The 20,783-nt window shown below is 34.3% G+C and overlaps 2 protein-coding genes and 1 long non-coding RNA gene across 9 annotated transcripts in view; 1 reads left to right on the forward strand and 2 right to left on the reverse strand.

Annotated features, from left to right (window-relative positions):
* Nucleotides 1-975: 975 nt before the first annotated feature.
* On the reverse strand, nt 976-2,381 carry LOC126746334 (uncharacterized). Its single transcript, XM_050454545.1, has 2 exons — nt 2,119-2,381; nt 976-2,071 (listed from the first exon to the last, which is right to left on the reverse strand). Exons 1-2 carry the CDS (start codon nt 2,224-2,226, stop codon nt 1,127-1,129), a joined length of 1,053 nt encoding a protein of 350 aa, XP_050310502.1. The 5' UTR covers nt 2,227-2,381; the 3' UTR covers nt 976-1,126.
* A 40-nt stretch (nt 2,382-2,421) lies between these two features.
* Nucleotides 2,422-20,783, forward strand: part of LOC126746339 (uncharacterized) — an 80,702-nt gene continuing 62,340 nt past the window's right edge. For 3 of the 5 annotated variants that reach the window (XR_007663866.1, XR_007663864.1, XR_007663865.1), the window contains exons 1-2: nt 3,258-4,483; nt 4,541-4,618. This is a non-coding gene — a long non-coding RNA (uncharacterized LOC126746339). The other 2 variants (XR_007663868.1, XR_007663867.1) reach the window with 2 other exon arrangements.
* Nucleotides 6,244-20,783, reverse strand: part of LOC126746333 (receptor-type tyrosine-protein phosphatase-like N) — a 30,906-nt gene continuing 16,366 nt past the window's right edge. For all 3 annotated transcript variants that reach the window (XM_050454542.1, XM_050454544.1, XM_050454543.1), the window contains exons 14-20: nt 19,410-19,668; nt 18,974-19,081; nt 17,962-18,214; nt 17,626-17,780; nt 11,430-11,619; nt 11,189-11,372; nt 6,244-6,381 (exon numbers count right to left, since the gene is read on the reverse strand). In XM_050454542.1, the coding sequence (XP_050310499.1) occupies nt 6,256-6,381; nt 11,189-11,372; nt 11,430-11,619; nt 17,626-17,780; nt 17,962-18,214; nt 18,974-19,081; nt 19,410-19,668 (1,275 nt within the window). In that variant the 3' untranslated portion in view covers nt 6,244-6,255. The remainder of the gene's footprint in view (nt 6,382-11,188; nt 11,373-11,429; nt 11,620-17,625; nt 17,781-17,961; nt 18,215-18,973; nt 19,082-19,409; nt 19,669-20,783) is intronic.

Genomic DNA, 20,783 nt, shown 5'->3' on the forward strand with positions numbered 1-20,783 from the left:
TTTTTATTCCAGGCAGTTGATCATCTCAATGCCCTAATATTCACACCTAAATAAATGAGCCTCAAATGCCTGGAATAATTCTGTTTTTATTCCAGAGAATTATTCACCGATATTCCCACTTAACAATTTAAATTGGGAGAAACATATTAAAAACCTTTATTCCAGATTAGCTAGCTTGTGCGGATTGATTAGAAGATTAAGAGATGTAGTGTCTGAGGTATCTCTTCGCCTATTTTATTTCGGACAGATACAGTCGATCTTACAATATGGTATCTGTTTCTGGGGATCTGCAAGAGGAGCTCTACATATATTTAGAATGCAAAAGCGTATCATTCGTTGTTTATTGGGCATAACCTACAGAACTTCCTGTAGGCCTTACTTCTGCAAACTAAAAATACTCACCCTTCCCTCCCTATACTTTTCTTCCTTGGTGTTATTTGTGAAGAGACACAATCATTTGTTTGTTGAGAATAGGGAAATGTACGCTGAGGATGTGACTATGATTACACGACATAGAAGCGATCTCCGTATTCCATTGCATAATTCAGCTTACTATGAAAGAGGTTCTCATTATATGGCCATCAGGGCTTATAGAATGCTACCTGCTGATATTAGAAGCATTGAATCTACAGTCCAATTTAAAAAAGCTGTTTACCACTGGTTGCAGATTAAATGTTTTTATAATTTTACTTTTGAATAATAACTTTAACTTGTGTTAGATATTTAGAATATTTATTTTAAATTTTGTTATTTTGTTTATATAAGTATATTGCCTCTATGAATTCTAGATAAGAAAAATTAATGTACCCCATGGGAGCTAGATCCTCCTTTGTATGACGTTGCTTTGTCGTCCTGTATACGATTTTGTTGGCAAATAAAGGATATTATTATTATTATTATTATTATTATTATTACAGGTAAGTAGAATTTCACTTGTCTCGGCAGATTTTCCAAAACTTCCCTTAACTCAGAAACTATTGGGTAAATGAGAAAATTTATAATAAAATTTTTCAATTTTCATGAAATTCAGTGAGAAATGAGGCAAGTTATAATAAAATTTCACTTCTCTTTCAACAAACTCTCCTTAACTCCGAACACTATCTTAACACAACACTTAAATTACAATTTACCTTCTGGCTGCAAAACCATACAACCAACACGAACACCATAAAACACACTTTTTTACAAACCTACCGTTGGTTTGTTCACAAATAAACACGAGAGCACCCGCCGCCCAGCCCCCAAACAAAATATAAAAAGCCACCTCGACAAACCGATACCCCAAAGTGTAAAACCGTGCGGTGTAAAACTCCTTGTCGATATCCAAAGGGAATTCCCTCCAATAAAACTCATCCAGTCCAGCCGAGGCCATCCAGCTTAAAACTTTATTCATTTCCGGTAAAAAGGGGGATCCGAAGGAGAAACTGTAGATTTTCCAGCCGGGCATTAAGGCTTCCGGTAGGATGGTGTAGCACTTCCTGCCGCTCAGATAATCCTCCCGGTGCATGTGAACTGCGTAAGTTTTCAGCTCGATGTAGCCCTTGTTGTGACACGTTCTGGCATCCCTGATGTTATTCGCATGATCTTGGATCTCTGGGACTATTACTAAACGTTTACTTAAGGCAAGAAAAAGGTCCTGTTCCAGGGCATGTGATAGCAAATGCTTATAATGTTCGAATGTTGCTATGGGATATGCGCCTTCGTCAACCATTTCTTTAATTGTTTTGGTTATTTTTTCGGAGCAAGGCACCGTTAGGTACCGGGACATTGCACTTGACCAAAACATATTAAGAAACGTAAAAATCAGTAAGACCATCATGAAAAACAATCCGTAAGAACGAATTTTGTTGTGCGGGACTCCTTGGCCAATACTTACGGCCAGCAATAGGATTGAGGTGTCCAACGGTGGTAGCCTGTAACATCTTGAAATAGCATAGGATAAGATGATAAAACAGGCCAATAAATAAAGGGACAAAAAATTCAGGCGCAGTTTAAGCAGCTTTTTTTCGTTCCAATGGTGAGGGATGTAAGCCACCAAGGCTTGGCTGGCCCGAGGGTACGAACATTCAATCTAAAATATGGAAAATTAAAGAGTTTTAAACGAAGCCATAAACTTACCGTTTCTGATTGATAGAGTTCCAAACACTGGTGAGACATTAGTCGGGAATTTATGTGCATAACTGTGATTCCTCGGTAAAGGTCCCCCAGGATACCGGTCACGGGCATCTCGGCACTTCCATAGCCTTTACCATCCGAGGGTCGACGGCCTATAACTATAAAGGGAAAAAATTGTGAATGCAGCGCTTAAAATTTGTTAAAATTATCGCTTTTGAGGCAAAAATTGAAAATTAGTTAATAAAAAACATAACCTACAAAAAAAAAGTAAATGAAGGGACGCCATTTTTAGGTTATGCTGCATGCAATGTTGCCAAGTTTAAACGTTCTAATTTTAATATAATAATTATTTCAGTTAAGGTTTTACTGTAAGTATTCGGTTGTATACCATTGTATACCACTGTAAGTATACCATTGAATAATTCTTAATTCAAAAGGTCAACGTACGGGAGAGATTGGGTAAAAGCCAAAGAATATAATAATCCCCCCATTTTAATTATACGTTAGTATGTTTTTCTTTGGGAAAAATAGATGTGTTAAGCACGAACTTTAAATAAATTAATATACCTATATAACTGAAATTATAGTATATAATTATATATATATTAATTTATCATTATAGGTATATTTATAAATTCGTGGTTCTAAGTTACTCGTTGTATAGACATCCCACTGTTACTGTAGAAAAAACGTCAATTTATAGGTTAGGCATTACAACGTTGCCACCTTTCAAAATTTACAGATAATTTTCATTATAATGAAGTTTAGATTTGGTTCTGGGCTTTATTTTATTACTGATTGTTCCGACCAATATCATTAAATAATTCCTAATTAAAAAGTTCAACAGAAAAAAGAGCGAATTTAGGGAAAAAAAATTGTACTAGGTACACGTGGCACTGCTGTATTGACATTTCAACTGTCAGTGTCACAAATGTCAAAGCTTAAAGCCTTTGTTTACATTTTAGAACAAAAAAAATTTTTGTTCATATTAATAATGCATAAAAACCGTATTAAATACCCTCAAAGACACCGAGGAACGTTATTTCATTTACACAAACTAATATGCTTATAGCAGTAGAAAAATAATCAATTATATGGACCAGTTAAGGACTCAAAGAAACAAGGTAAAACTATACAAAATTTTTTTCTCAAAAAAACCCTGCACCCAACACATAATAGCCCTTACCGTTCCCATTTCTCGCTCTAATGGCAGTTTCAAGTTCAAAACCATCGACAGCTTCCTCCTTCTTACCAATTTGCTTCCTATGATCTAAAGTTCTTTCAAGCGAAACAGTTACATTATACCCATGCAAATTCCTAAAATAATTGGGTAAGGCCCGTTTGCAATCGGGGCTTGTAAACACCCTGTTAAGGAACGGGTTCTTGTATGATACCTTTTCGATACTAAGGTCAGATTCTTTAATAGATACCAACAATATATTCACTGTTCTATTGTGGGTTTTATGATAAAAATAATCAAAAATCAACAGGTCTGTGGTGCCGCTATAGAATATGACCAAAACCTGACGAAACATCCAAAATTTGCTGGCAATTAAAGTGTTTAAAATGACCTTCGGCTTTAATTCCACGGCCTGAACAAAGTAAATATTTCTAGAAGTTGTTTCTCCTCTATTACAAGGTTTCCAAGTTGGCCCCAAGTTATCATCAATTGAATATGATGGAATTTTCAGTTTGTTCAGTATGGAGCTTATGGGGTAAGCTTCTGGTTGAGCCCCGTACTTTAAAATTATTGCAGACCAGAACAAATGGTCGTTTCTGATGTCTTGAATGCAGCTTTCTAAGCCGTTATTAGAGGCCCCGAGAGCTGGTAAAAGCAAGAATATAAGAAACATGATCGAGAGGTTTAATCGCACTGAAGTGTAAGTTATATAGAGGGCCCTTACAGTTTGTTTAGTGCTAATGGATCCATCTGATAAGTAAATAAAGTATGAAAAGCATTATTTATTTGGATAGTTTCATATTTATGTGGTTTGAGTGTATTTATATAGGGAAAATTTGTTTAAGCAACCATCTGGGTGTAGTTAGGTATGTATTACAAATAATTGTAATTTTAAGTATTGCAGGGTTGCCAAACTTCTTAAAATCTTAGGTCTTCTTTAAATTTATGACGTTTGCAAGGGCAAAAGTTACCTATGACTGACCGGTTTTTAGGTTATGTTTTAAAAGCTGTTACATTCTAAAGAATTTCAATCATAGAGTAATTAAAAGTGTATTTAATATTCATTTCTCTATGATTTCAATTAAAAAAAAAACTATTTTTTCTGTGGTGTTATTATGCATAGGCCATAGTTTAAGAATGCCTAAGGTGTACGGCGTTTCTAGGTTATGTTGTAGAAATTGCTCAGTAGTAAGGAATTTCAACTAAAAAAAAAACGTAGTATTTGTGAAATATCTGTGGTTTTAGTGTATGTTCTGTGGTTACTGGTGCATGGGATAATAAAGTGCCTTTAAATCGTCAAGTAGTGAAGCCTCCCTAGAAAAAGTGAGTATTTATGATTCCAAGCATTTCATTTAATATTTACCCTTTGAATATATTTGCATGCACTAGACTCATAAATTAATGTAAAAAGTGATTAACAATAGCTTACCTAAATTGGTTATACCCTAATTAGGTTCTTATTATTTAATTTTTGAAGTATTAAGGGTGTTTTCGTTAATCCTCCATACTTCCAGCAAAGTTTTAAACATGTACACTATTTTGGCATCTGGATAATAAGAATCAGGGATAATACCCTTAAAGAATATTGTTTGCAATTAAAAACTCTTTCTTATGAGCTCATTTTCATAAAAATCAGTTGGAAATTAGGGAGGTTATGGAGATTTTCTCTTGCCTCGGCAGATTTTCCAAAGTCTTCCTTAACTCGGAAACTATTGGCTAAATCAAAAAATTCATAATTACATTTTTTGTTTGCCACTAAGAATTCTTTCTTATAAAGTCATTTTTATGAAAATCAGTGGAAATTTAGACAAGTTATGGTAGAATTACACTTGTCTCGGCAAATTAAATAGAGGGCATATTTTAAGGCTAATAAATAATAAACCTCAAATGCCTGGAAGAATTATGTTTTTATTCCAGGCAGTTGATCACCTAAGTTCCCTCAATTCATACAACAAAGGAACTTCAACTGCCTGGAAGAATTCCATTTTTATTCCTTACCTTGTTCGCCCTCACTCCATCTCGTTCATCCCAACAGGAAAAAAAGGGAAAAAAGACAAAATAAAATAACAACAACTTGATGTGCTGTATACATACACAGAGATACATTAAACTAGTCTAATTCCAAATCAGAATCAGTACACTGATGATTACCTCATACAGTTTATATCATTAACATTATAACATCATATTTATTTGACAAAATATACTTGATTATTATAATATAGTTTAAAACATTTGTAATTATACTGTTTATATAATAATAATATTTAGTATATATATTTTAAGTGCTAAAGTCAATTTTTCTGAGTCTAACCGGGGCTGTAAAGAATATGTGTGTGTGTGTAAGAGAGAGAAGACAACCCCGGCCAGAAGGAGGGGGGTTGAAAAACCATTGTATGGGTGTAAATTGTCTTTAAGAGGCTGGAAAATTAAAGACAATCCACACGTCAACTGATAAGAAACGTACGCCTTTAACGAATGATAAACATTTAAGTTATTAACACATAAATATGATAGAGTACAATAATATTTGGCTTTCTAGGGGCAAAAACCTTCATTTTCCTTCCTTTATTATCACCTCGTAATATGCAAAAATATCTTGTACTATTATAGAGACTCTACTGTAGTAGATATGTAGATCTGAAACGCAGCAGTGTAGTTAGTAGTAGGTACACGGATGAATGATATAATATATAGATACGACAAAGACAACAAAGGAGCGGTCTACATAATAACCAATCGGCTTTGGGGCTGCGATAAGCGATAGGGATCAGAGCCCTAAAGTCAAGTAAGGGGGGGCCCGGAATTAAGCTACTCTCAATAGAAACTGAAGTGTGGAGAGAGAGGAAATATGGCCGTATTGAGCGTCGCTTATTGTCGGAGCGCTTTTTTAATAATCGTTTAGCCTTAGGACGCTTGCCAGAGTCAATTTATGTTTTCATCATCAGTTTGGTTTTTTTTTATTTTTCTGCCCCCTGGCCGGTTGTTACCACGGGGGAGGGCTGAGGGGGCAGAGCCTTCAGGATCGCGTGCACCTCCTCCGCCACTGCGGTCAGCACGAACTCGAATTGTTGTTTGGAGGCCACCTGGAAAAGTCACATTTGTTGTATAATCATCATTTTACAGGTTTCTACTTTAATAAATATATAACCCGTTTTGAATAATTGCTATTATATAATAATAATTTTAATAATAATTTCTTTACTGCTTTCAAGATCTAATTTAAATAGACAATAGCAACGTCACAAAACGAACAAAATTAAAATTTGATAACATCTACACAGTACATACTGCTAATAAAAATAGTAAGAACAAAAAGATAATGTTGGACATAATATTGGGTGCATTACCTTACCACATATATCTCAAGTATGATACATTATAAAAATAAATAAATTAATAAACAAACCCTTAATATTAATCATAATACACATTTAAAATTGTAAATCGAAAGCAGTGTTTGCACTTGCAGTGTCTTTCCTAAACTTCATGATATTTTTCTCTTGCCTTAGGGCGAGAGGTAATCTATTATAGATAGAGATCTTTGAAAAAAGGCAGAGTGATGAGTTGGGACACTCAGTTCAGCTCTCCCCCTTGTCACAATAGACATACCCTCAGCATAATGATCTTCATTAGTTTGAAAAAGATGCAGGTGTTTCTTTGCAAAAATAGCTAACATAAGAATGTACAGAGCTGGAACAGTGAGTAGACCAAGCTTAGTAAAATAAGTCCTACAAGACGTTTGTAGTGCGAGTCTGAGCATGCATCTTATGATCCGTTTTTGTGCTATAAAGACTGACACGGCGTCAGTTGAAGATCCCCAAAACATCACACTATAAGTGATTAGAGATTGGACCGATGCATAGTAAATTTGCTTCAGACAATTTAGGGAAAGCTCTTCTCGTAGACGCCTTATTAACGCGCAGAAACTATTTAGTTTTTTGCCAAGAGTGTCTATGTGTGGGACCCATGTGAGACAGGAGTCAATTTGTATACCAAGAAATTTTAAGGAAGCTACCTCTTGAAGAGACTTTTTTTCAAACTTTACAAGTAGGGAATTTTGAGGTGAAGTTTTGGAGCCCGGTTTTATCAGCATTTAGCTTCAGAGCATGATTGTCACACCACTCCTGCATCCTCTCTACCACCTGAGAAGCTCTGACAGATAGTTCTTCAATCAGATGTTCTGACAAGATTATGGAAGTGTCATCAGCATATTGGTTGATAAAACACCCTGGAAAACACTCACTGAGACCAATTACATATAATATGAATAGTACTGGGCCTAGAATTGAACCCTGTACCACCAAGGATGATGCTGAGTAAACATATGTACCATTACCAGAGCCAAGGCAAACTGTTTGTTCCCTCTGATCTAAATAAGAGGCTATAAGTCTGGCACAGTTTCCCCTCAGTCCACAATTTTCAAGGATTGACAGCAGTAGACCATGGTTGATTGTGTCGAATGCTTTCGATAAATCGAAAAAGAGTCCGGCAACTTTTTCTTTTTTGTCAACATTTTCAATCACAAAGGATATAAGCTTGTAAACTGCCAACTGGGTTGAATGATTGGGCCTAAAACCAAACTGGCTATCTGAAAGAATAGTTTGCCTTTTTAAAAAGTTCATAATACGGATATAAATGACTCGCTCAAAGATTTTTGATATTGAAGAAAGGAGAGATATTGGTCGATAGTTTTCTACATCCTGCTCATCACCCTTATTTTAAAAAATTGGAAGAACTTTCGCCTTTTTTAGTTTAGATGGAAAGATTCCCATGTGCAGACAGGCATTTATTATGTGAGCTAGAGGCACATCTATATGGTGATTAACTTTTTTGAGTATGTTTATTGGTATTTCATCAAGACCAGCAGAGTATTTATTTGGCAAGGCTGATAGAATATGCTGAACTTCCTTTGAATCTGTGGGAAAGAAGAAAATAGTGGGGATATGGCTTCCTTTAGGCAATTGACCAGAAATTGAAGGAGTAAGAGATGAAGCATTAAATTTCTTCAAAAATATGTTGGCCATCTCATTCAAATTTTCAATAATTTCATTATTGCTAGAATTTAGGGTGACAGGTTTAGATGACTTTGACTTATTTGAGCATTGATTGAAAATAGTCCAAGCAGTTTTAGTTTTGTTATTTGAACAGATAATCTTGTTTTCATTTAAAGAAATAAATTTTTTATATTCTTTTTTTTCTTTTTTAAACTGCCTCACTATTTGTTTCCTTGTACCATACATACAGATCTTTAATATGACTAGAATAATTTTTAATTTCAGAGTTTACCCATTTTTTATCAGGATCCTTTATTCTGTGGCTACTTAGAGGAAATGTTACATTAAAATAGTAATAGAAAATATTATAAAAGCAATCATATTTTAGATCGACTTCAGTGCAGTTATATACATCTTCCCGGGATTCATGTGTTAAAAGATCATTAAACTTCTTAATGTTGTTTTCTGTGTATGAACGTTTCTTTATAAATACTGGCTTTTTACTCTCTTTAGGGATTTCTATATGGAGTTTCTGACCATAATGATCTGATATATCTGAGAATAATGTATTACTTGTTACCTGACACTTAGCCAAGTTGCTGAAAATATTATCAATTTGAGAGCCAAATTGTCCTACCACCCTAGTTTTACCCTTTATGTGTGGTGCTAAACCATAGCTAGCTAATAATTGTTTGGTAAGAGAGGAGTTCTGATCGTTTACTAAAAAGTTAATGTTAAAATCTCCACAGACTACCAGATACCTGTTGGCCATGTATATAGTGTGTAGCAACTCATCTAAAATGGACAAGAAAGTACTAACATTACCCGAGGGTGATCTGTACAGACAAACAAAATAATAAGACTCTGATAAACGCAAAATTCACACTGTTTTTCAACACAAGTTGTTTTAACAATTAAAGGATGGAAAACTGTATTTGTTTTTGCAAGGATGGCAGTTCCTCCTCCTCCTCTAAACTCAGTTCGAGATGAATAACAAATTGGTCGATAGTCCATTAGGGCCAAAGACTGTATATCATTGCCCTGTAGCCAATGCTCAGAGATACAAAAAATATCAGGCTCTTCTTTGGCCAAAAGCACTTCTAATTGAAGTGATTTATTATTTATGCTCCGAACATTCAGGTTCAATAAGTATATACTGTCCCCGTTTGGACCATCTGGCAATTTCTTGCTATCCTTTGAGTTTTTTAGGTTTATGGTGATTTGTTTACTTTTTGGTTTGGAGGATGTACAAATATCAGGTACTAACTTGTGATCAATTAACTTTAAAAATTTCGCCCAAGAGAAAAATCAAACCTTTGAAAGCTCACCCCTTCTGGCCAGAATGACTCCCCATAAACAATATCTTTTACATCTGGGTGTACACCCACCATAAAACAATTAAATGTGGCATTCATGTTCTTTGCTTGGCACTGCTTAACCACAATGTCTTCAGAATTTAAATTACTTTTTTTAGAAACATAATAGTGAACTATATTTTCTGTTATTGTGTTTTTTACCCGTGTAATGAACAGCCAGATTTTTTTGTTTTTGTTAGGTTGTTTCGCATTATTATTTAAATGGGACGCCATCTATGTTATTAAGAACTCTTTAATCATTACTAATTATAAAGTGTTTTAGTGGTGTAATTGCTTGGTGGCAACATTCTAGAAATATGGCGAAGTGTTGCAAATGTATAAAAGCATTTACAGATAAATGCAAGTTTGTCGACTGTGATGGCTGTAGGCAACATTTCATTATGAATGTTCAGATCTGACTAGTTCGGAGATCAGAGTCATAGAATTGAAGAATCAACGTAATTTAAAATATTTTTGTATTCTCTGCCTTGAGGGTTTGAAGCTCATCCCGGTTCTTCAGAGGCGTATTGAATCTTTGGATGGAACACTTAGCTCATTAGAAGCCAACATGACCACCCAATTTAGTGAGGTTATTGATAAAGTGAGTGATCTGCACAATAACCAACAGCAAGTCAATAATATACCACCTATAGTACTTCTCAATCCCAAGTCAACAACAGCAATGATTTAATGCAAGAGGTCGCGGATCGACAGAGGAGAATGCATAATATCATGCTGTTTAATATGGAAATCTTACCACACACTTCAGAAATTACCCAAATATCTAATCTTCTAAACTCATCAGTTACTGGCAAGCAAGTGCATGTCTCAGAAGTGATTAAGTTGGGCAGATCAAATAGTAAAGGTCGTAAATGTCTCAAGATAGTTCTATCAAACAATTTTGATGTAACCAATGTACTAAAGAACCGGAGGAGGTTTAGCTCTGCTAAGGTGGTTTACGTTGAGGCTGACCTCAAAGGACGTACTTGAGCATCGGCGATCCAATGGAGAAACAAATCTGTACATCAAGTTTGACAATGGCAGAAAAAACTAAATCCTTCCAGCACTTCACACCACCTACGTCTTTGTTATCAAAATGTACATGGCCTCCGCACCAAGACTGATAAGCTTTATACAGGGATCTCCGTGTGCGACTTTGACATCATTGCCTTCACTGAAACGTGACTTCAACCGCAGATATTCTCGACTCTGAATTGTGTCCAGACACATTTAAAGTGCTCAGATCTGACAGACAGCTGGATAGAGTGGCCGCTACTCGTGGTCGAGTGTATCTTTTTTCTTTTTTGTTTATAACTCTCAGAATATAATTCTGTACAACGTTGAGTTGTTTCAAACAATAGGTAAACCAATAAGAGTAATTGGCTGCCTAAGATATTCCTAGGAATATGAAAGCGGGAAATTAATAGTCAATTTCAGGATATGTGGATCCCATTTTAGGCACTTATCAACAATATGTTGTCTTGTTATTAGGAATTTCCTGTTAAACAAATGTTTGGTAATGAAATGCCCATTATACTCACCATCCTGGACCGTTGATCCCTGAGATGTTCCAGAGTGGCGGCGATATCGATCTCCTTCGCGCCCTTCGCCATCCGGCTGAGCACCATATCGATCAGACAATAAGTACCGGTACGACCGGCTCCGTCGCTGCAATGCACCACGATCGGACAGGACCGGCCTCGATAAGATTTATTCACTTTTCGCCTGTAACGACCCTTCAATCACTCCTCGAATCTCACATGAATTTCGATTGATCCGTACCTGAACTCCAACAGAGCTTTAGTGGACCCGGGAATGCCCCCGTCCGGCCACGATAAGAAGTGAAACTGGGTCACCGTCCTCGTCTCGCCCGTTTTCACGTTTTTCAAGTAGAAGGAGCGCACCAGGTAGTCGTCGCACCAGATGTGCTCGCTCACCAGGTGCACCTCGTAGATGTGGTACACCTCGGAACCTACGAGGAATATTCACATTTAAAATAGTTTTATTTGTCGTATAAGATTACATGCTAAGCCTATGCATAACATTGAGAGGTGTGAAAGCCCTTAGTGTAATTTCATACTTACTATGTCAGACTGTAGGGTAACAGGAATCGGACAAAGAGGACACACCAACCACATACTTTTTACTCAGTTAGTTTTCTATATTATAAACTTTTGATAAAAAACTATAGGGAAATGGAAACAAAATTAGTAAAAATTGAATTTAGGGACGATTGAAGAGTACATGAACAAATCTTATTCTCATCCAATACTCTGCTCCAAAAAGTAATTTTGTCATTACTTGATTAGAAAATTCCTCAAAGGGTAATTGTTAAATGATCTTAAATACCCTTTTATTTGGACCTTTTTACATGGATTGGTACAATAAAATCATTATTTTGCATGTTCTGTGAATGCTGCACTCTTCAAATTGGCTGTTCCGGAGAACTTGGAAAGCTGAGGAAATTCTTTATTTCTTCCAGGCAGTCCAAGAACTTTAGGGATCAACTGCCTTTAAAAAACAAAATATGACAAAAGTATTTTTAATGAATCTGGAAAACTGATTTTTTTATCTCAGCCAATTATCAGTAGGCTGCCTGTAGATCTGTATACGTACACTTGTCAGTTGTCATATTTTGATTCTTCCTTTCAACATGGAATTCCTAGATTACTTGGAAGGAATGACGAATAAAAGTTATTTTTATTATTTTTCTACATTATAATAGAGGAACTTTTATATTTTTGATTTCTACGTTTAAGAAGTTCATTTCGTGATCAGTGATTAACAAGAAATGTTGCCTTGCAAAAACTAAATCAATTTTTCGATTTCTTGAGTTTCTTACATTGGATTGGGTGGGAAGAAGAAGTGTTTTTTTGGGAAACAATTTAACATATTTCATGTACAAATGACAAAATTTGCCTAGGAAATCGAGCATTTTTTTTTCTGATGAATTGGATATCTTAGGGACAAAATGCCCTTATCTTTGCAACCAAGTCAGATAAAGACTTGAAAATTGGTCCATAGATTCTTCTCACAAAATCATTGGACACCTATTTCAGCATTTTTCCAGAAAAAAATTAAAAATGAAGAAATTCGACTTGGAAGTTGAAAATTTTTTTTTTTCAAAAAAAATCGACATTTTAGGGACAAAATGCCCATATCTTTGCAACCAAGTAAGATAGAGACTTGAAAATTGGACCATAGATTCTTCTCACAAAATCATTGGACACCTATTTCGGCATTTTTCCAGAAAAAAATTGAAAATGAAGAAATTCGACTTGGAAGTTGAAAAAAACATTTTTTTTCAAAAAAAATCAACATCTTTGGGATAAAATGCCCATATCTTTGCAACCAATTAAGATAGAGACTTGAAAATTGGACCATAGATTCTTCTCACAAAATCATTGGACACCTGTTTCGGCATTTTTCCAGAAAAAAATTGAAAATGAAAAAATTCGACTTGAAAGTTGAAAAATAAATGTTTTCAAAAAAATTCGACATCTTATAGACAAAATGCCCATATCTTTGCAACCAAGAAAGATAGAGACTTGAAAATTGCACCATAGATTCTTCTCACAAAATCATTGGACACCTATTTCAGCATTTTTCCAGAAAAAAATTAAAAATGAAGAAATTCGACTTGAAAGTTGAAAAAATTATTTTTTTTCAAAAAAAGTCGACATCTTAGGGACAAAATGCCCATATCTTTGCAACCAATTAAGATAGAGACTTGAAAATTGGACCATAGATTCTTCTCACAAAATCATTGGACACCTGTTTCGGCATTTTTCCAGAAAAAAATCGAAAATGAAGAAATTCGACTTGGAAGTTGAAAAATTTTTTTTTTCAAAAAAATTCGACATCTTAGGGACAAAATGCCCATATCTTTGCAACCAAGTAAGATAGAGACTTGAAAATTGGACCATAGATTCTTCTCATAAAATCATTGGACACCTATTTCGGCATTTTTCCAGAAAAAAATTGGAAATGGAGAAATTCGACTTGGAAGTTGAAAAAAACAAATTTTTCAAAAAAATTCGATATCTTAGGGACAAAATGCCCATATCTTTGCAACCAATTAAGATAGAGACTTAAAAATTGGACCATAGATTCTTCTCACAAAATCATTAAACACCTATTTCGGCATTTTTCCAGAAAAAAATTGGAAATGGAGAAATTCGACTTGGAAGTTGAAAAAAATTTTTTTTTCAAAAAAATTCGACATCTTAGGGACAAAATGCCCATATCTTTGCAACCAAGAAAGATAGAGACTTGAAAATTGCACCATAGATTCTTCTCACAAAATCATTGGACACCTATTTCGGCATTTTTCCAGAAAAAAATTGGAAATGGAGAAATTCGACTTGGAAGTTGAAAAAAACAAATTTTTCAAAAAAATTCGATATCTTAGGGACAAAATGCCCATATCTTTGCAACCAATTAAGATAGAGACTTAAAAATTGGACCATAGATTCTTCTCACAAAATCATTGGACACCTATTTCGGCATTTTTCCAGAAAAAAATCGAAAATGAAGAAATTCGACTTGGAAGTTAAAAAAAAAAAAATTTTCAAAAAAATTCGACATTTTAGGGACAAAATGCCCATATCTTTGCAACCAAATAAGATAGAGACTTGAAAATTGCACCATAGATTCTTCTCACAAAATCATTGGACACCTATTTCGGCATTTTTCCAGAAAAAAATCGAAAATGAAGAAATTCGACTTGGAAGTTAAAAAAAAAAAAATGTTCAAAAAAATTCGACATCTTAGGGACAAAATGCCCATATCTTTACAACCAAGTAAGATAGAGACTTGAAAATTGCACCATAGATTCTTCTCACAAAATCATTGGACACCTATTTCAGCATTTTTCCAGAAAAAAATTGAAAATGAAGAAATTCGACTTGGAAGTTGAAAAAAAAATTTTTTTCAAAAAAATTCGACATCTTAGGGACAAAATGCCCATATCTTTGCAACCAAGAAAGATAGAGACTTGGAAATTGCACCATAGATTCTTCTCACAAATTCATTGGACACCTATTTCAGCATTTTTCCAGAAAAAAATTAAAAATGAAGAAATTCGACTTGAAAGTTGAAAAAATTATTTTTTTTCAAAAAAAGTCGACATCTTAGGGACAAAATGCCCATATCTTTGCAACCAATTAAGATAGAGACTTGAAAATTGGACCATAGATTCTTCTCACAAAATCATTGGACACCTGTTTCGGCATTTTTCCAGAAAAAAATCGAAAATGAAGAAATTCGACTTGGAAGTTGAAAAATTTTTTTTTTCAAAAAAATTCGACATCTTAGGGACAAAATGCCCATATCTTTGCAACCAAGTAAGATAGAGACTTGAAAATTGGACCATAGATTCTTCTCATAAAATCATTGGACACCTATTTCGGCATTTTTCCAGAAAAAAATTGGAAATGGAGAAATTCGACTTGGAAGTTGAAAAAAACAAATTTTTCAAAAAAATTCGATATCTTAGGGACAAAATGCCCATATCTTTGCAACCAAGAGAGATAGAGACTTGAAAATTGCACCATAGATTCTTCTCACAAAATCATTGGACACCTATTTCGGCATTTTTCCAGAAAAAAATTGAAAATGAAGAAATTCGACTTGAAAGTTGAAAAAACATTTTTTTTCAAAAAAATTCGACATCTTAGGGACAAAATGCCCATATCTTTGCAACCAAATAAGATAGAGACTTGAAAATTGCACCATAGATTCTTCTCACAAAATCATTGGACACCTATTTCAGCATTTTTCCAGAAAAAAATTGAAAATGAAGAAATTCGACTTGGAAGTTGAAAAAACATTTTTTTTCAAAAAAATTCGACATCTTAGGGACAAAATGCCCATATCTTTGCAACCAAGTAAGATAGAGACTTGAAAATTGCACCATAGATTCTTCTCACAAAATCATTGGACACCTATATCAGCATTTTTCCAGAAAAAAATTGAAAATGAAGAAATTCGACTTGAAAGTTAAAAAAAAAATTTTTTCAAAAAAATTCGACATCTTATAGACAAAATGCCCATATCTTTGCAACCAAGAAAGATAGAGACTTGAAAATTGCACCATAGATTCTTCTCACAAAATCGTTGGACACCTATTTCGGCATTTTTCCAGGAAAAAATTGAAAATTAAAAAATTCGACTTGGAAGTTGAAAAAAAAATTTTTTCAAAAAAATTCGATATTTTAGGGACAAAATACCCATAACTTTGCAACCAAATAAGATAGAGACTTGAAAATTGGACCATAGATTCTTCTCACAAAATCATTGGACACCTATTTCGGCATTTTTCCAGAAAAAAATTGAAAATGAAAAAATTCGACTTGAAAGTTAAAAAAAAAATTTTTTCAAAAAAATTCGACATCTTATAGACAAAATGCCCATATCTTTGCAACCAAGAAAGATACAGACTTGAAAATTGCACCATAGATTCTTCTCACAAAATCGTTGGACACCTATTTCGGCATTTTTCCAGGAAAAAATTGAAAATTAAAAAATTCGACTTGGAAGTTGAAAAAAAAATTTTTTCAAAAAAATTCGATATTTTAGGGACAAAATACCCATAACTTTGCAACCAAATAAGATAGAGACTTGAAAATTGGACCATAGATTCTTCTCACAAAATCATTGGACACCTATTTCAGCATTTTTCCAGAAAAAAATTGAAAATGAAGAAATTCGACTTGGAAGTTGAAAAAACATTTTTTTTCAAAAAAATTCGACATCTTAGGGACAAAATGCCCATATCTTTGCAACCAAGAAAGATAGAGATTTGAAAATTGGACCATAGATTCTTCTCACAAAATCATTGGACACCTGTTTCGGCATTTTTCCAGAAAAAAATTGGAAATGGAGAAATTCGACTTGGAAGTTGAAAAAAATTTTTTTTTCAAAAAAATTCGACATCTTAGGGACAAAATGCCCATATCTTTGCAACCAAGAAAGATAGAGACTTGAAAATTGCACCATAGATTCTTCTCACAAAATCATTGGACACCTATTTCGGCATTTTTCCAGAAAAAAATCGAAAATGAAGAAATTCGACTTGGAAGTTAAAAAAAAAAAAATTTCAAAAAAATTCGACATTTTAGGGACAAAATGCCCATATCTTTGCAACCAAATAAGATAGAGACTTGAAAATTGCACCATAGATTCTTCTCACAAAATCATTGGACACCTATTTCAGCATTTTTCCAGAAAAAAATTGAAAATGAAGAAATTCGACTTGGAAGTTAAAAAAAAAATTTTTTTCAAAAAAATTCGACATCTTAGGGACAAAATGCCCATATCTTTGCAACCAAGAAAGATAGAGACTTGAAAATTGCACCATAGATTCTTCTCACAAATTCATTGGACACCTATTTCAGCATTTTTCCAGAAAAAAATTGAAAATGAAGAAATTCGACTTGGAAGTTGAAAAAAAAATTTTTTTCAAAAAAATTCGACATCTTAGGGACAAAATGCCCATATCTTTGCAACCAAGAAAGATAGAGACTTGGAAATTGCACCATAGATTCTTCTCACAAATTCATTGGACACCTATTTCGGCATTTTTCCAGAAAAAAATTGAAAATGAAGAAATTCCACTTGGAAGTTGAAAAAAAAAAATTTTTCAAAAAAATTCGACATCTTAGGGACAAAATGCCCATATCTTTGCAACCAAGAAAGATAGAGATTTGAAAATTGGACCATAGATTCTTCTCACAAAATCATTGGACACCTATTTCAGCATTTTTCCAGAAAAAAATTGAAAATTAAGAAATTCGACTTGGAAGCTGAAAAAGTCCATTACAAGTAGTGTGACTTTGTTCCCTGTACAATATCAAACTATGCTTGTTGACGTGCTAGTATTATATTGTGTAACTTAGTAAATAGGCAAAATTGATTACAGAGGTGTTTTTTTTTTTGAAAGATTTTTGATACTACGGGCAGACAATTTACGACTTACCTTCTTCGGGCCAATAGCGATGACACATGGCGGTACCGCCCTCGGTAAGTCTCGTAAGCATGACGATAACGACCGCCCCCTGTTCCCATATCAGTTGCCAAAAGTCGGGGGCGGTGTGCGGCAAGGGTCCTTGGGTAGCAATGTAGGCCGGATTTCTACAATTTAATTTAATTATTACAATTACTAAAAAGAGATCAATTTTTATTGTAAATCAGTATAATGTCTAGTAGACTAGCTTAAGGTGAATGCTAAGTCATAATTATTGGCTTGTCCAGTAAATTTCGCCTCAAAATGGGTAAAGGAATAGGTCTTAATTAATGAAAATGTCACTCTTACCGCGGATCGTGATCGGTGATACTCGACGCGTTAATATAATCGGAACCGTTAGCGTTGGACAGTTCGTTGAGGATAACGCGGGCGTGGTCGTAAGGCACCACCTCCGGGTACCGGTTTCGGCCCTGGTTCTCCTTCTTCAGGGCGACGGAGGTGTCGCAGGGTTCCGCGACGTACGCGCACAGCGCCACCCACTCTTGTTCCAGACGGTCTTTGTTCTTCAGGTGGTCCTCCATGTAACTCAACACCATATGACCTTTGAAACGAGAGAGAGAGAGAGAAGTGTAATTTATGTAAGAATTATAAATTATAAGTAAATCATCTTGTCACAATTATTACCAGTTTTTATCAAAAGCAATAGGATTGTACGAAGTACTTATTGACTGAAGGCTAAGATGAAGCAGCAATTAGCAAGGGGTTAACAATAGATCTTATAGGTCGCAGTGTACCTTCACCCTTATTTTAATATAATCTAATGCATGAAATGCAGAAAACTTATGCATTTATGCACAGAGTTGAATTTTAAATATCGCGTCAAAAATTGAGCTGCACTGGACTCCAACTCCCTCCCGGTGATGTTTTCAAGCAGAAACCCTATCGTAATCCAATGAACTTAGACAAGGGACTGGTCTAGATTTCTGGTGTTAGTTACATATTGTTACTCCTATACACATGTATAGGAGTAGCAACTCAGAAGAAGGAAAAGGTTTGTGCAGCAAAGGCTTTACTGATGGCTCAATAACTTTGAAAATGTTATAGGTACAAGGAAACTTGTAAGGAGTTCTTTGGTAAAAAAACTCTTTGGCTTTCCTATGAGGCTAAAATCAATAAAATCGATGCGAGAGTTATCAAGATATTTGGATTTTTGTAAAGCTTTTGACCGTAACTAGATTTTTTCCAATCAGCTGGAAAATCAATTGTCAGTTCAAAAAAAGAGTATGGAAAACCAATTGTAGTAATTATTGTAACTTGGATATCAGCTTAATTAGACATAAGGTATTTGTTTATTTGGTACCTGTGGAAATATCCATGTTATGCAAAGCGGGTTCCTCGCTCCAGGACGACGTACTCGACCTACTCGACGGACTCTGTTCGGATTCTCTGGATAGGGACGTAATGCGACCTAAATAAATTTAAATTTACCAGGAAAATCTTGCATATATATTAAATTATTTGTTTTTCCCTAGTATTTGCAGTTCCTTTTCAATTTACATATATGGCAATATTTGCATTTAATGAAAGTGCAAGTAAAACTTATCTAATCAGCCAAAAATTTAACTGTTTTTCTTAATATCCTTCAACACCTTGGAATTTTGTGCACGGATTTATTTATTAACCATAAATTTGATGAAGAAATCAATGTCATATCTATTTAGGTTATGCACGATTTTTTAAAAATTTGTCGGTTAAACAATCAAGTTAAAATATTTAGAAAATCAATCTATTTTTACCTTTATCGTGTGCTCCCTCGACGGTTTGTCCCTTGGCGGCCATCCTGGCCCTGCAAAGGTCCTGATAATCCTTGCTGGCCTCGGTATCGGGCTTCGCCAGGCCCTGCAGTTTCTCCTTGGACTTCAGATGCCTCCTCACCAAAGTGAGGATGATGGTGGCCACTATGAGGGCCACCAGGACACCGCAAACCAATGAGATCACGATGAACTGGTTGTTTTGGCTCGTGGACGTGGTGAAGAACACGTCTTGCATTTGAAGCTAACGTGTGAAAAAGAGATAAAATATAGAGCGAGAAATCACTACAAAAAATAAATTTGTAATTTTCAGTAAGTACGTTGGCTATAAAAGGGTCCACGTCAAGTACCGCGTATTTATTTTGATATAGTTTCTGTATTCAGTAATTTTGCGAATGAAATTTATCTAACGTATAACCGAAAATGATGTGATTCCATAATATATTAATGGAAGTATATATTTTTCTGAATTATTTTTACTTCATATATATACTGATTTATTTTTAAGATACTTGTTACTGAATATTATGTAGAGAATATTCTGTATAAAAACACACATTTTAACGAAAACACGTATTTTTATTTACCTAAATTAGTTTTCTTCACAAACGGCTAATTTTCAATATTTACTCTTTTAATATTTTAACCTAGAAACAAATGAACTCCCTAAGGAAATACAACAAAGTAACATTCTTAATAAATTAGTGCGTCATTATTAGTGATACTTATAATGAGGAAACGAGAAAGCAAACAATTCCTTAATAACAGTTTGAAAAACCGCGGACAAGAATTAAATACATCAAAAAAACGTTCTTACCTAATATTTTATTATTAATTAAAAAATATTTTACTGACAAATTACAAAAAAAAATATAAAAAAATTAAAATATCGTATTGTCGCGTATAATGTAATTTTACAGTTTTTGTAAATCCATGTTTGGTCCCATTCTCATGTATCCGTTTTAACCTTGCCTGACGCACTAGATCTGTAAGATGTATTGACGAAACCCCACAATTTGTTATCCCTGATGATGGACATGTTATATGTCCAAAACATGTAGGATTAATAGTTTAAATAAATTTAGTTGAGGATGACCGAAGTATCATTAGTTGCCCATTGATCTATTAACTCCATTGCAAGAATGGACTACTTCTTCAATTTCAAATATACCAAATTGTTGTTAACGCATATTAAAAAAAGTCGGATTTTAATAATAAGATCGATACATAACACAGAAAATCACTAAGAAGAAATGTCCCTTAAGTTGGTGTCAAAAAAAGGCATTCCAATCCAGCCATTAAAATTATACAATGTGACCAAGATAAGGATGTGAATGGATGATGCATTTTCAGGAAATG

The sequence above is a fragment of the Anthonomus grandis genome, chromosome 17 (genome assembly GCF_022605725.1).
Source record: "Anthonomus grandis grandis chromosome 17, icAntGran1.3, whole genome shotgun sequence".
NCBI lineage: Eukaryota > Metazoa > Arthropoda > Insecta > Coleoptera > Curculionidae > Anthonomus > Anthonomus grandis.